Source organism: Cucumis melo, chromosome 12 (assembly GCF_025177605.1).
Source record: "Cucumis melo cultivar AY chromosome 12, USDA_Cmelo_AY_1.0, whole genome shotgun sequence".
NCBI lineage: Eukaryota > Viridiplantae > Streptophyta > Magnoliopsida > Cucurbitales > Cucurbitaceae > Cucumis > Cucumis melo.
Window position 1 is genome coordinate 18,365,484 of NC_066868.1, and position 16,163 is coordinate 18,381,646.

Genomic DNA, 16,163 nt, shown 5'->3' on the forward strand with positions numbered 1-16,163 from the left:
AGAAGGAAAAAGGCAAGTAACAGAAGGGAGGGATGACCGAAACTATACTAAGAAGATGGCGAAAATTTCTCCAAGTAGCTAGTACCAAGAAGCCAACAAACAATGTGCTGAAATATTTGAAACTCAACAATACATCAGAATAATCAGAAAACGGACATCTTTACACAGGTTGAAGAACTCCACCAGAATGCTTAGGCTTTTTTACTGTTACATATAAAGCAAAGAATAGGATGCCATTAAGACAAGAAATTCCAACACTGAATCGCTGCAGAAAGTTTGACTAGGATGCCATTAAGACAAGAAATTCCAACACTGAATCGCTGCAGAAAGTTTGACCATCATTTCATTTGCTTTCGTCTACCTCTAACAAAAGTGAATTCCTTTTCTAGAAGAAATTGTTTGAGGAGGCCATAACGTGGCAGACACTTTCGCTTTATTAGATGTATGAGAGAGAAACTGTAAAAGAACCTTAAAGTTATATCGAGTGATTATTAGGAACAAGTAAATTTCTGAATCCATATTCAACTGGTATTGCAAGTCAGCGAAATTAGTGGCCTCCTACAATAAATTTTCCTTTTTGAGATACCAAACTCCTTTTGGTTTCCCATCAAGAACAACAAAAAGATCTAAGACTAGAAATACAACCCCACACCCACCATTCCAAAGAATCCAAAACTCCAAACCTACCTCGTTATTGTGGCCTTTTTGTGGAGTAGTTGGAAACCAACCTCTTCCTTTGTTTTTCCAAGACTCCGTCACCACCCATGAACTGCTATCTTGGCCACAAATAGAGTCAATAGTTTGTCTAATAATGGTAAAAGTAGCCCGAGATATGAAGATATGGAAACAGAACACTTTTCGACCGTTTCACAAAGACTTCAGCAACGATCATATGGACTCAAATTCTGAGACTGTATAATGAAAAAGTTCTTTTTCCTAGAAACAAAGTGATGTCTACCTAGGGACTTCTGGAACGTTAGCTCTTTTTGAAATAAAAGTAAAAATATCATTCATATTTTTTTTTCTTTTATTTTATTTTTTTCTTTTTTAATGGAAAAAACCACTTTCGTTGAGAGAAAAATAAAGGCATAAAAGTGCATACAAAAACACATGCTCAACAAAAAAAAGGAGCTCCAACTATACCAGATAGTGTCTATCGAGTAGCTACAAAAGGTCTTCAAAATTGAAATCCAAAGGTAAACATGGAATCTATGAGGGGCCCCAAACATCAAAAGGATTCCTTTCCACCCCTCTAAACATTCTATTCTTATGCTTACCCCAAAGATCCCACAAAATAGAAAGCACCCCAATAGGCCACAAAAAAAGATCCTTCTCACAAAAGGGGGATGAAGGAGGAACTCTCCGATCAAATCACTCATGTCCCTATGTCGAGTAAGAGAGATCTCAAACGTCTAAAAGAGATGTTCTCTGACCGATCTAGTAAACTCACATTTCCAGAGATACAAAAATAGTAGGATAGATAGGAGTAGGACATGAATATATTTTTAGTCCACATGAAAAATTTAGCAATAAAGGAAAGGACTCATAATATAGAGGCAAGTACCAGAGCAATGTCAATGCTGGTTACACGAAGCAGCTCATCAGGGCAAACAAGATACCCCAACAATACCCACTCCCGGTAGGAGGTGACATTTGCAAGATCTTGAGCTCTCTACACAGGAAGTGGTGGAATAGCTTAGAAAAGTAAACAATAAACAAAAAACTACTTCAAGAGGTTTCTAACTAGCAGTAGTAAGAAATAGAAAGATCATCAAAAGAGAGATTTACCATTGGATGGGCAGAGTTCGTAAGTATGTCAGGGTATCGAGGGTGATATGGGCTTAAAAATCCTTCATTTCTAAGTTTTCTTGTATCTGTTGACAGAAAAATAATAGGACCCACTGCCTCTAAGACCTGAAATGGCACCCACTCTTAACTTTTAAAGGTTTTTCATAAATCATGAATAGATAAGACAATAGGATTTTTGAGACCCATTAAATATAATTGGAAGTTCAACAATATATTAGACACGACAGTAAGAGATTTCAGACCTACCAGGCTCCAAATCCATGACCCTTATACACAATTGTTAAATGGACCAAACTTAAAAATTATAATTTAACATATAATTTCTGTTTCCCATTATACCCAGAAAAGAAGGGCCATTTCGTTGCTTTGTTTAAATAAAAGTGAGATTAACCTCTCCAATGCGTGGACTGACAAAATTTAGATCCTCTTGTAGTCCTTTCAGAGGTGGATCATATGAGTCAATGAATTGAACCAGCCTGTAACTCAGGATAAAGAAAACATAAAACGAATAATTTGTTAGTCTGAGTATTTGAAACTGTGAAAGTTAGAGGTCATGATGAAAATAAGTATAGTTATTACAAACAGTGACAGGCTGAGGTAGGACTTAAGGAATAACTATGCCTCATACCGATGATAAAAATCACAGTCTCGATCATTTCTTGTCATGGCGTGCAATAGATTATAAATCTGAAGCATCATTTTCCTCGGCAACTGTCACAAAACCATTATCAGCAAAATTGAAAATCAACATTATAACATATCGATGAAAGTACGGATGTTGACAGCATGTATAGTTGATAACCTCTTCGATTAATGAAATTGAAACACAGGGAAAATACTAAAACAAGAAAACCTTGTAGCTGACTTGCCTTATGAGCAAACAAGTTAACACGGACGAAGGAACAAAATAGATCCATAAAAGCATGCAGAATCACTGAATTTTGATGGGGCTGCAAAATACTGTCACAAGTTATTAGAGATAACATACAGAATCATTGCCACTATTATCCAAACAATAAATACACCGGAAAGTATGATAAAAAAAATAAAAAAAAGAAGTGGTGACACTACAAGTATCAAGTTTTATTTACTCACTCCGTGATATCAACATTATATGGATGAGACTAAAGCCAAAGCCTGACAATTATTTCAAAAATATCTACTCTTTCAAAAGTTGGAATATTATCCTTGATTTTTCATAATTGTTTCAAAGTTATTCTTGAAGTAGGAATCCAATGGAAAAAATGGGGACCTGGCAGGCGTGGCAGTGACTTGGAACAGTGTGGTCGTGTCAAGTCCTATTTCCCAATTTTTGTGCAACATTCTAACAAATTCAACTCTAATGGGATTTTTTAAGCCTTTATGAAAGATCAAAATAAATATTGAAGATTTCAAAAGAACAGGGGTATTGAACCTAAACGTAAAGTTCTGGTTATTTTTCTAGTCTATTTTGTTTATTTCTAAGATTCCCATAAGGGTGGCTAAGTTCCAGAAAAAGTGATGAGGAACTTCCTTAGGGAGGCCACAGCAGGAGACTCAGAAAGCCATCTCATAATTTGGCCTGTGATGATCTGGAAAAGAAAGCCTAATTCCATTAAAGGAAAAGGTTAGGACTAGGTCCCATAGTTTTTTCTTTTTTTCTTCTTTACCCCTTCTTTCTGGAATGTTCAACAAGTGAAACTATAAAAGAGCCCTCTACTACATGTGTTTGTTGGTTCCATTCAGGGTTATTCCTTTTAAAGCAAAAATAATAAAATTTACAAACTGAATTTTACATCCATAAATATCATTCTGCCCAGTGAACATCGCCTACATTTTAACATGACTATCTTTAAGACTCACCAATAAAGTTATGACTGTACTACTAATATCCAGAATAAGTCGCAGAGCCTGCTCTCGAAATGCCATCAAATCAAGCAGCAGCTGTTAAAGAAAAAGGAAACTGTTACAAATTATGCTATATATATGCTTGAAATCTAATTGATGAAAAGAAAAGTATAAATCTGAAATCACATAGCAACCAACTTGTAAACTCTATCTTAGATTGTGGTTATATATTGTGAAGTAACGAGTGTTGAGAGTCTAAAGAGTTTGTAAGAAAATCTACATGCAAACTTTCTTGGAGAAAAACATCTAGATTCTGACATAAGCAAACAAAGCTACCAGTAAAATAATTTGAACGTGCTAATATCAGATGAAAGCTGGTTAAAGATCTACCAAATCCTACCTGAACCCACGGTTCCAGACTCTGAATATAAAGTTCTGCACTATCATTGATAGCATCTAGAGCAATTTTATCAACCTGAGACAATATTTTCCAACAGCGTCTCAAGTTAATTAGTGGTGTACAAATAAAAATGACTGATACAAAACAAATGTGTCCAACGGAAAAGGACAAATACAAATGAAATCTTACACGCTCAAGTTGTAATTTGCTAAAATGCTCGGGGAATTTTTTAGAGAGCAATATGCAAATCCGTGGATGGTTGGGGAAAACTCCTGCTTTCCAAAATGCTTCAGAAAATACATGAGCAACTGGATCAGGATAGTCTAAGATTTGATTCAGCCTATATATTTTAGCCATAAGACCTTCGGCAACTTCAATAAGCTGGTACACCCACTGAACATTCAAACCCTTAAGGGAGCCAACTGAAATGGGGTTCTGACCATCATGACCAGTATTTCTAGTATTCCGAGCTGCAACTGGAGAAGTCATATCTGGCCCCAAGTACTCGGTCCATCTGGATTGGTCATCCTCCCTTGTTCTAGTATTGGTGGGTGATAGAGATGGATCCTGAACTGAATAGCGTTGTCTTGATTTCGCCATTCTTCAATCCTAGAAAATGTGCAAGTTGAGTATGGGGTAGTTGAAAACCGAATATTAAGTAGAAGAACAACACAATTCAACACACATTCTGTGAACACTAGAAGAGATAAATGATGAAAGAAAAAAGAGACTAATTGGTTAGTGTTGTTTATTCCAGCTCCAAGAGTCAATAGTAGAAAATTGAAGCTAAGCAATTAAACATCCTACCCTTGTGTAAAAGTAAAACCAAAATGTTGTTGTTTAGGACAGAAGCTTCATTCAATAATTGAGAAGCTGAATGTTGAATTCCATGAGAACAGTTAAAAGGGTACAACAATCGTACACAGGTGGAATTAAATTGGGAAAAGAAAAAAGAAAAAACAGAATCAACAATCATATAAATCTCCTGCGATTGAAACAACAAAATTAGAATGAGAGGGGAGAAGGGAAGAGCAAAACAGAGAAATAAATACCTTGTTAAGAAGTTGAAGTGAGAATGAAGGTGAGGTGAGGTCAGATCCAAGAGGTGAATGGAAAATGAGGAAGAGGGTTGAAAGCGTAGTTGGTAAATTGAAGTGAGTTGAAGAAGAAGAAGAAGAAGAAGAAGAAGAATGTGTTCCTTTTTTCTCTTCGTTGTTGAGAGATTGTATTGAGCTAAAAATGTGAATCTCTAACTTAGTCCTCTCTCAACTCTTCCATTTTCAGTTTTCACCCCTTTCTTCATTTTTAGTAATCTTTCTTTCTTTATGCTCCTCTTTCTACACTTTTTTTTTTTTTTTGTCCGAGCGTAGGTCCTTTTTAAAATTTTGAGTTTATTTTAATTTTGTCACGAGTATCTTTTAGTATTATAATTTTAGAGATTTAATCAGATATTTTTCTCTGAGTTAAAATTGATTTTAATCACCACGTTGAAAGATATTACATTTTTATCATTTAGATTTTGTTCTATTGAGTTGAAATTACAGAGTTCATTTTTTTTTTTCATTTTTACATTTTATCCAATATTCCCTTTAGTTGGAGTTTTAAATTTATGAGTAATTATTATAAATAACAAATTATTAAAAATATTTATAAAAAATAGTAAAATTTTAAATTCTACCATAAATACTTAAATATCTTGATACACTTCTATTTGTATCTTTTAGTAATATTAATAATATTAATACACTTCTATATATTTTATTATATTTAAAAATATCTCTAAATTAATTTTAATATGAAAATAATGAAACTTAATTAATATGATTTAGTCGAAATGTTAGTATTCAGTAAACATTTGAGGTTTAAAAACATAAAATTTAAAATTTAAGAACTAAATTGAAAAAAAAAATAAAGAAGTACAAATCTATAATTAAATGAAAATTGAACTAAAAATAAGTAAAAAATAATAAAAAATATAAAAATATTTATAAATATTTATAAATATAGTAAAATATTACCGTATAAACTATTATTTGTTTGTGTATATCATGATCTACTACGGTTCATCCTAATTTACTAAATATTATAAATATTTTAATTTATTTTATGATATTTAAAATAGTTATAAAATATAAACATGATCAAAAAAAATTTAAAAACAGTGTTTTTTCTTTTCTTTTCTTTTGCTACCTTTTTTATTTTGTGGTAAAAATAAAAGTGACGTTTATTGATTTTGTATTTGAAAATGCCCATATATATATATATATATATATATATATATATATATATATAAACTAATCCAAATTTATAGAATATTTTAGTGAAAATAGGTATTTAATTTAACTTCGTGGTAAAATGATTTTCTAACAAGTCAAAGCTTAAACCTCTTTTTCTATATTACCATTCAATGACAACTTTTGTTGCATTTATTTTAAATGTTTATAATTCCAACTACGATAAAACAATGCAAAATTGTTTCTTCTATTCTTTTCTTTTCTTTTCGAGTTTTTTCTCTGGCTTCTTTGGTTAGATTCAACTATATAGCAACGTGTGAATTGAAAACCACTATAGCAGTATAGATCAAGGTAACATCTTGATTTAAAATGTCATCCTCTAATTATATATATATATATATATATATATATATACATTTGTTTGATTTGTTATCTATGGATCATTACGCAACTTCAAGTTATGTCCCCTAAATACAATCTTAATTAATAATATTATCAAACGATTTATTTATTTCCTTTATTTTTTGTTCTTTTTATTTCAGTATGAATATATATTTTCCATGCATATATATAGACATAATGTCATTATTAATTAATGTGGTCACACTTCTTTATAACTATAGTGCCATAAAAGACACCTTACCTTTATTTATTGTCATGACTTATTGTATTCTCTCTCTACCTTAATGAAATGATAAATCATAATATAATTAATGACTTTAATTTAGATTTGATAGGAAAAAAAAAAACTCACTTGTAACGTTACACATGCATATCCATATATTAATAGAAAAGTAAAACAAAAATATGTGTACTTCTGATTACTTATGTTTGATTAGTTATGACTTATGAGCCTATAACTCCAATTAGTGTGCAGTATACTTCTAATTGCTTGGGTTAAATTTTAGTTGGCTTTGAGCATTTTATTATTAAGCTTTATCAGATCTTCTACCTGCTTAGAAACCTCCAAATTTGGCATGGTTAGAAATATGTATTTTATTTTACACATGTTTTTTCTTAAATTAAATTTTAATATGATTTATTATTTGGTCCATAAATAATTGTCTAATTTAAATGGATCGAAACTTTTCAAATATAACAAAACGAATCAAAATATTTACAAATTTCATATAGACACGGATAAAATATAAATTTTTACTATATTTTGTAAATAATTTTAATTTGTAATTTATAATATTTTTCCAATTTAATTTGAGAAATACTTAATATAATTATTTATTTAAATTTTGATAAAAGTATAAATATAGCTTATTTAAGATAGGCTTGTATTATCAAATATAGCTTATTTAAGATAGGCTTGTATTATCAAACTTTGGAATATGTGAATTCAACCTTACAGTTTATTTGATGCTAATGTGATTGTTAAATTAAACCAGATACACCTAAATTCACTTTGAGCCTCATCCAGCTATTGGCAACTTTAGAGTGGATCGTAGCTCACATTCCACTAATACAAAAAATTTCTTACGCAATAGTGATGCTTGAAGATTCGTAAAAGAATGAATGTGTAATGTAATGTTAAAAAAATCATTATTTTGATTTGATATGAAATACAAAACTCATTTTATTCACAATTTTTTTTTAAATTATTTTTTATATTTTTTTGAATTGTTCATACTTATTAGCCCTTCTCTAATTTTCAATAATTTAGATTACGCTTCATATCTTCCACCGGTTCGAAATGTCTTTTTTCCTTTATTTTTAACTTTTTATATTTTGTAATTGGAAGAGTTAGTGGAATCCACGTTCTTGAATGACCTGCTCCTCCCAATTTAATTTTCATTTCTTCTTCTTCTAATTTTTCTTAAGTGATTAAATTAAAATTTTGTGGTTGACCTTTTTCTAGTCCAGATTTGATTCCTCAACCGGATGGTAAAGATTCATCTCATTAAACTATATTTGAATTTACAATATAAATTAATTAAGAGTTCCTATTAAGAAAAAATAAATTCATTTTGGTTAAAATATTAATTAAGAAAATTATAAACGTTTCACATACATATTAAATGTAATAAATTTTGTATTTTAATAATTTTGTTATATAAAATATAAATAGTTGTTCAAATTTTTATATTTTTGGAAAAGCTCTAAATTTATTTATTTTAACGTAATCTCAACCTTTTTAATTTAAGCAGTGAAAGTTAATTTTTTTTAAAAAAATTAACTAAATAGTAGTAAATAATAATATACAATAGAATCTTCCTAAAAATTAAAGTAACATGTAAATATATTATCAAACTTTAGAGCTAAGTAATACTAAGGTTTTGAAAGGTTCATAAATTCAATTTTTAAAAGTTGAAACCTTAAAAGGTTCCTAAACTAAAATAATAATTTCATCGAAAAGAAGAAAAAATCACATAAGCATTGCTGATTTTATTGTGTAAAATGTTAGATGTTAAATAGCAAACAACACTTTTTTCAACTCGGTTCTAACTTAAATAATTTATTTTTGAAAAATTTCCTAATTTATTTATTTAAATATATACTTTTGACTACAAAATTTAAAAGTCTTGGATTATGGTTGTCCTAAAAAAATATAATTTCTTTTATTTTTGGTTACTTCAATAATTTGAATGAAATTGGTGAGTTGGAACTTTGGAAGTGGAAGACATACTTACCTTGGACATCAAGCTACCATGATTGTTATCTCTCACACTTTAATGGTGATAATAATCTGTAAAATATTTCAAACACATTAGTCACCATTGATCATGATCATGATTTAGTGTGACCAAAAAAAATCTTTCTATATAGCTTTATTAAAAAAAAGTTTGAAGTATTTGGTTAATGAAGAGCATGTAATAGCAAACCAATGAATTTCAATTTGATAAATAGTTTATAGGTATAATCTGAAAAAAAAAATTACGTAGTACTATTTACCTAAATTTAAAAAATATATATAAATAAACTTTTATAAACTTGTATCAATAGTAGATCTATATCAATTTTTATTACTAATAATATCACTAATAGATTTATATTAGTTTCTATTATTTATGAACTTCTAACTATCAACATCTATTAATGATAAACTTTTATAAGTTTTTATTATAACAAAGATTGATCAATTTTTATTAGCATCCATCTCAATTATCAAAGTAATATAGAAAATTTTGTTATCCCGAATAGTTATACTTATTTTTTCTATATTTAAGAAAGCCATAGATTATAAGTTTGAATAATCTTTTATTACATTATTTAAATAATATTATATAATAATCATGCATTATTGGAAAAAAATGGTTCTTTTTTTTTTAAATTGAACTTGACGAGTGATGTGATTAAATTTTGGGGGTTTTTTTATACCTAGGTCTTATATATGTCAGGTCACTTTTTTTTCTGCTTAAAACTTAATAAATCGAGCTTAAAACGTAATAAATCGAAGATAATATGAGAAAATGGGTCTCATTTGATTACTTTTGTGTTGTCTTTTTGCATCTTGTATTGACACATGAGACCCACCTCTAAAATTGTAAAAAAAGATGCAAAATGATAAATTGTGTATGAAAGTTATATTGTACCATTATAGTTACGGTTACTACTACCATTATTGTTATTATTTCGGAGAAAAAATTATCAATTTTGATATCTTTACTATTACTATTATTGTTATCACTTAATCCGCATAAGTAAATGTAAAGGTAACGATAATAATAAATTTGACAAATTTTATAATTTTAAGCAAATGCGAAAAAAAAAAAAAAATCAATTACATTTATAATATAAAATTTCATTAGGATTATACCAAGTTTTATTTCAGTTAAGTAAACATAGCCTTTATATGTTTATAATTTAAAACCTCTCCAGATCTTTTTATCTCAAATAAAATTTCAAACAACAATATAGAGTGAATTCTAACCAAATGTCAACATTTAAAACAATATCTAAATACATGATTTCTTTTGAATTAAATCTCTTACTTCGAAAGAGAAAAGTAATGTAAGTTAACATTAAGCTAAATTCTTAGTTTAACACGTAATTATATTGTTTCATTGAAGGAAAAAAAAAAACCTTTCTAATATGTTCCATTAGTCTAATAATAGAAAGTTTTAACCCACCTTATTTCTCCACTTTAACATGTTTCTTATTAGCAAAGCTATTAAAAGTATTCCTTTTCACCAATCTATGGTCTCTAGATCAAGCAAGTAATGTAGATTGATATGTATATATATATACATGAGTGAGCTATGTGTGTAGGCATTAATTGAAACAATTGTAGGGTTGGTAACTTGGTATGGAATTTTGGTAAGAAAACAAAAGTTAACCCATCTCATCTATAATTAGTGAAGTTGAGGAATGGTTAGGAAAACACTTTTTTAAAACTTAAAGTTCTATTTGTAATAATTGAGATTAAATGAGTTTAAAAGGTAAAACTAACAAGAAAAAGAAAAAAAAAAAGACTAAATTTTTTTATTCTCGAGGTCTTGACATATGTTAATTTTGTCTTTAAGTTTTAAAATCATATAATCAAGCTAAGATTTCCAATAAAAAAAAAATAGTTTAGTTTAGTTTTGAATTAACACTTTTCATTACGTTAGTAAGAAAGATATTCACAGTTACAAAAATGCAAATCATATAATAATAACAAACCCCTCACTCTTCTCCTTCAACCTTCTTCTATCAAAGTTGTTCGAATGCAATGTTAAAATTTGGAGTCAAGAAAATTTTGGTAAGAAGATTGTACTGTACTATTAGCATTGCCCAAACTTTTTAGATGGAAGAACTTAACACTAGAAGAAATCTGGTCTTTAATGTCGGGTGGAAAAAATGAAAAATAAGCTTTAATGTCGGTTTTCAAAAGGCGGATGTTTAATGTCGGTTTTAAACCGACATTAAAGCTTTATCTTTAATGTCGGTTTAAAACCGATATTAAACATCATGTTTTTTAGAACCGACATTAAAGGTCTTTTTTATTTTATTTTTTTATTTTTTTAATTTTGTAAAAAGTTGAATTTTTCTCTCTCTTACTTTACTCTTTTCTCCTTTCTTCTCTACCAAACCCTAGACTTTACTCTTTTCTCCTTTCTCAATCTCATCACTTTCTAATCTCCCCTTGGCTTCCAGTCAAAACCTTCATATTCCCCACCTTCACCATCGCCGCCGTGAAATCCGCCTTCCAGAGGCTCCGACTATTCCGATACTGTCTCATCGTCGCTGCCGTCAATGGCTCCGACTACTCCGATACTGTCTCATCGTCAATGAGTCATCTTCCATCTTCATCACCGTCGCTCCCGATACTGTCTCGCCGATACTGTCTCACCGTCTCATAAAACTGGACATCAAGCAAATTCGGTCCTAACTAATCCGCCCCTCGTCGTATTCCGATCTGATTCTACTTTCTATACACCTGAAATCTGTTTCCGACCGCCCAGATCTCAGATCCGTTGTTCTTACGAATTTAGTTGGTGGCTTTCTTGTTCGTGGCTTGGATTTCATCTCGCATTTCCTTTGATTCTTGAGTTGTTCTCATCGGATTTTTCATTTTCAGGTTTCGAGAAAGGTGTTAGAGGTTAGATTTCTTAATTTTTACTCGTTAACTCTCTGTTTTGGATGATGATGATAATCGCTGGCGGTTATTCAGAATTGATGTTTTTCTGATGCTTTTATTTTATTTTTTTTCGTTTTGATGAATTTAGGTTTTTTTGAAGTTTAGATACACTTAGATGGCCAGGTACCAAGTGGCGAAATCTTCAAGTGAATTATGGAGAATTGTTTTAAGTCCAACCCTTTTCTTTTTCTTTATTGAGTGTTGATGTCTTTCTCCACTTCTCAGTTTGAGAATTTTTCTCACATATAGAGTGGGATGAGCTGGGATGTTGCAATAAGCAGAACAAAGTTAGTTTATGAGAAATAGAAACTCCAAAAAGATAATACGTTGTTTGATGCTTCTTTCGTTTTGGTATGTTGTTTAATTTGTTTGTAGATGGTAAATTGTTGGATAATAATTTGTATGGGATCCTCAACAAAATTTAAGCTTAAAAAGTTCGTCCACTTTTATTTATTTTCATTCAATATAGCTCAAACTGTTTTGCATTGTTTTCTAGTTTCTCATCCAATTTCATTTATCAATTCACTTAAGCTGATTGTCGAGTAGTTTTTCACCCCTATACGAAAATGTTGCCATTTATATCTTATAGATGTACATTATCACTTCTTATTTTTTCTTAGTTCACTCTTAAGGCAATCGGACCACATATTCTCAACAGTTTGAGGAATTATATTAAGTTTTTTTGGGATTTTTGAAGTTTGAGGACTCATTCTCCAAGTGTTTGACTTGGTTTTCAAAATACATTGGAAATGGCACATATTTTCCTTCTTAGTCTGGGAGCTTTAGAATATGAAATAATTTTCGACCAATCAAGTTACTTTAAAGCTGCCAAAGCCAAATTATCAATTTCCTGCTACTAGAAATGTATTTTGTCATGTAAGAAACTGGGCAATAAACACCTGAATCCACATATGAGAATAATCAGCGAGGTTATTGTATAACAGGCTCCAGGTCCTTCACGCTACAGCCTGCAAAGCTTCCAGATTCACTTCATTCCAAAGAAAATAACACCAGCTGAAGCAAAAAATGATTTTAAGGCCATCTGGTCAATACTTCTTAAACTTCTAGGAATCACCAGTAGGTTTCGTCTTGAAGGGACTACTTATGTATTGAAGGATGCTATCCTTTATGCTGCCTCCTTTTTTACCCATCGTTGTTTGTAGTTATTTATTCACATCAGTCACTTGTTTAAGATATGTAAATTCTGATTGCTTTGGCCTTCGTGCTTGAGTACAGGGTTTCTAAAGGAGTGAGAGAACTTCCTGGAAACTTCCAATCTGCCACTAGCAATGTTCCCTCAGGAAAAGCCCTTATGTATTTTAGTTTGTTTCTAGCAACTGGGGTTTTCTTTATTTTCATTGCGTTTACAATGTTCCTTCCTGTCATGGTTCTGATGCCTCAAAAGTTTGCCATCTGCTTTACGCTTGGATGTTGCTTCATCATTGGATCCTTTTTTGCTCTCAAGGGTCCGAAGAATCAGCTTGCACATATGTTCTCAAAAGAGGTATGCTTGATATTTCTTTCATTGTCATCTGGTTCTGATGTTCGTCTTAAGGTGAGTGGATAATATCCTCTGGTTGTCCTTGAGTGTTATGAGCATACGATTGAATTATTTTTCTGGGCAGATGCAAGCATTGCAAAATATGTATGATTACCTTCTTGACGCGGAAGGTCAAATGGGAACAGATGAAGCTGGTGATGGAGCTGGCCCTGACACTGTGGAGAGTGGCCAAAGTGTACCTGTTGCTGCTGGTGCCGGAGATACCAACATTTGTGGTGGTATTGTTCAGTTGTATTGGGAAAGGATTCTGGGACGAAGCTTAGATTTAAATGGCCAAGTTCGTCAAATTGCCCTCAAGGTAAAAAGTTCTGGATTATGATTCTACTAGAAAGCTGTCTGTGACAACCATCTTAACCTGGACAACTTTTTTGTGGATACTTTAATATGAATGTATTTCCAGGCCATAGTAAGCTTGTGGGTTGGTGCTGTGATTAGTAGCTGGTGCAATTTCATAACTGTCTTGTATGTTGGTAAGTGTTTATAGATTTTGCTTCTCAAAACATTTACATCTTTAATTTCTTTGATGATATCATTTACCTATAACCACTAAAGAGATTTAGAGTGTTTTTGGTTGATTTAGATATTTGATATCATTTAGATATTTGTACAATAGTGTTCTTTGAGCGTTTCGATATTATATGTAGATAACAATTGTTTTTGTCGTGCTTGATTGAATGTAGATAACTGTATATTTTTCCAGATCATTTTCTACTAGAGGAGGATGATAAGTTTCTAGATAAGGTTTGAGCTACAGTTCAGGAAGAGGAATGTCAAGCCCTTGCTGCATTTGGTGCCTGTTTCCAATATTAATAATTGTTTGAAGAAGCATTTTCGAGACCTTTAAAATGTCGTGATCTTTGAATTTATATAATTCTGTTTGGTTGAAGTTAATTTTACAAGCGTGTTTTCATTGTTGGTGGAATCAGACTTGAATAATATGGGATTTATGTGCTTTAAGATATGAATGGGATTTATTGTTGCTTTAAGATATGAATGGGATTTATGTGCAAGTGCTAATAGCATTTTCATTGTTGGTGGAATCAGACTTGAATAATATGGTTTCCTACAGAATGTGACTTGTAGTTTCAAGTTTGTAGTTAATTTCACTTGTTGGATTCAATGTTGGTTTTATAAAAAATGGACAATAATACAACAATTAAATAAATATAAATTTCTAAAAATGGACAAAAACAAGCCTTTGATGTCGGTTTTAAACTGACATTATTGGCCTCTTTAATGTCGGTTTTAAAACGACATCATAGCCCAATCGACATTAAAGGGCTTCAATAACACTATCAAAGATGTCGGTTGAAAACCGACATTAAAGACCTTTAATGTCGTTTTTAAACCGACTTTAAAGAGGCCTTTAATGTCGTTTTTAAACCGACATTAAAGTCCAACCGACATTAAAGGCCTTTAATAACGCTCGCAAAAATGTCGGTTGTCAAGTGACATTAAAGCCCTTTAATGTCGGTTTTAAATCGACATTAAAGGTCAAATTTCTTGTAGTGTAACGATCCAAAGTTTAAGGAATAGAAAGATAACTTGTCCAAGTTAGTATTATTGTATGTATTTGAATTACTGTTTATAAATCCATATGATTATTGAATGATTAACTTTAGTTTTCTAAAAAACTGTCATTTTGGGGAAAAAAAAGTAAAAGAGATGAAAAATTCATTCAAAAAAATCATATTATGATTTCCATCATCCATATCTTTTATTAATCATTAGATTGCTAACTCAGAGTGGTTAAACATATAATATTTTATTTTTTAAAAAATGAAAACCCTATGTTCAAACACACTGATGATTGATGCACCATAGATTTGTCTTTTATTTCTCAAATTGACATTTAAACTTCCCTACTTTTTATCTAAAAATAGGCTGCTAATCAAGGCAACTTGTATTATACTTTACTTAAAGAAGCTGCTGCTATTGCTATTCACTATTTAGTATCCTAATGCAGGTTGGTGTCGAAGACTTTAAGTCTCCATCCCCAAATTAATGTACTCAAGAAAAATGTTAGAATATCATTTTGGTTACTGTATTTGAGTTTTATTTTATTTTAGTTAATTTAATTTAATTTCAATTATCTAAATTTAGTCCTACTTTCTTGAATTTAGTTATTCAAAATTGATTTTTTTTTTAAAAAAAGAATTTGTTTAAGGATAGTATTAATAAGCGTATAGTAAAATATAGTGTGTAAAAATATTTCCAAAATTATAAAGAAAATGCTACTAAAGACCGATTTTTTAAAAAGAAAAATCAACACTAAAGACTAAATTTAAGTTTGAACTAAATTTAGACATTTAAAAATAGAAACATCAAAGTAAAATAAAATTCAAAGCACAACTTTTATTCATAATACTTTGAAAACAACAATAGTTTTAACAAAAACTGAATTCACTACCCATCAAAATCTCTGCAAGTTATTCCCCTTAAAGAAAAAGGGATAACGTTAAGCTAAAATCTGTGGTAGGCAGAAAAACAAATCACGATCTAATACAGACATAATCCATTTTCAACATGGATCAAAATAAACATTTCGAAAGTAGTAGAAGTAAAATAGACTAAAGTAAAAAGTACCAAAGTCTTGACAGAGATCTAAATAAATGAAGCTAATTTTTTTAAAAAAAAATATAAGAAAAATACCTAATTTGACTGAGATATTTCACCAATGTCCTAAATTAAAATATTTTTATCTTAATAGAATTTCCTGGACAATTTTAACATTATCATTAACATTAATTATATAGATTTTTT

At 30.3% G+C, this 16,163-nt stretch overlaps 2 protein-coding genes across 4 annotated transcripts in view; one reads left to right on the forward strand and one right to left on the reverse strand.

Moving 5' to 3' along the window:
• LOC103498253 (protein NAP1) overlaps positions 1-5,329 on the reverse strand; it is a 29,153-nt gene extending 23,824 nt beyond the window's left edge. Inside the window, exons 1-9 of one of the 3 annotated variants that reach the window (XM_008460798.2) lie at positions 5,089-5,326; positions 4,226-4,645; positions 4,037-4,111; positions 3,652-3,732; positions 2,679-2,759; positions 2,438-2,520; positions 2,201-2,285; positions 1,789-1,914; positions 1,565-1,672 (exon numbers count right to left, since the gene is read on the reverse strand). In XM_008460798.2, coding sequence (XP_008459020.1) covers positions 1,565-1,672; positions 1,789-1,914; positions 2,201-2,285; positions 2,438-2,520; positions 2,679-2,759; positions 3,652-3,732; positions 4,037-4,111; positions 4,226-4,636 — 1,050 coding nt within the window. In that variant the 5' untranslated portion in view covers positions 4,637-4,645; positions 5,089-5,326. Of the gene's footprint in view, positions 1-1,564; positions 1,673-1,788; positions 1,915-2,200; positions 2,286-2,437; positions 2,521-2,678; positions 2,770-3,651; positions 3,733-4,036; positions 4,112-4,225; positions 4,646-5,088 lie in introns of those variants that run through there. The other 2 variants (XM_051080611.1, XM_008460799.2) reach the window with 2 other exon arrangements.
• A 6,625-nt stretch (positions 5,330-11,954) lies between these two features.
• LOC127144161 (uncharacterized) lies at positions 11,955-14,440 on the forward strand. The gene is made up of 5 exons (XM_051079730.1): positions 11,955-11,962; positions 13,076-13,394; positions 13,465-13,698; positions 13,801-13,870; positions 14,101-14,440. Exons 1-5 carry the CDS (start codon positions 11,955-11,957, stop codon positions 14,145-14,147), a joined length of 678 nt encoding a protein of 225 aa, XP_050935687.1. The 3' UTR covers positions 14,148-14,440.
• The last annotated feature ends 1,723 nt before the right edge of the window (positions 14,441-16,163 follow it).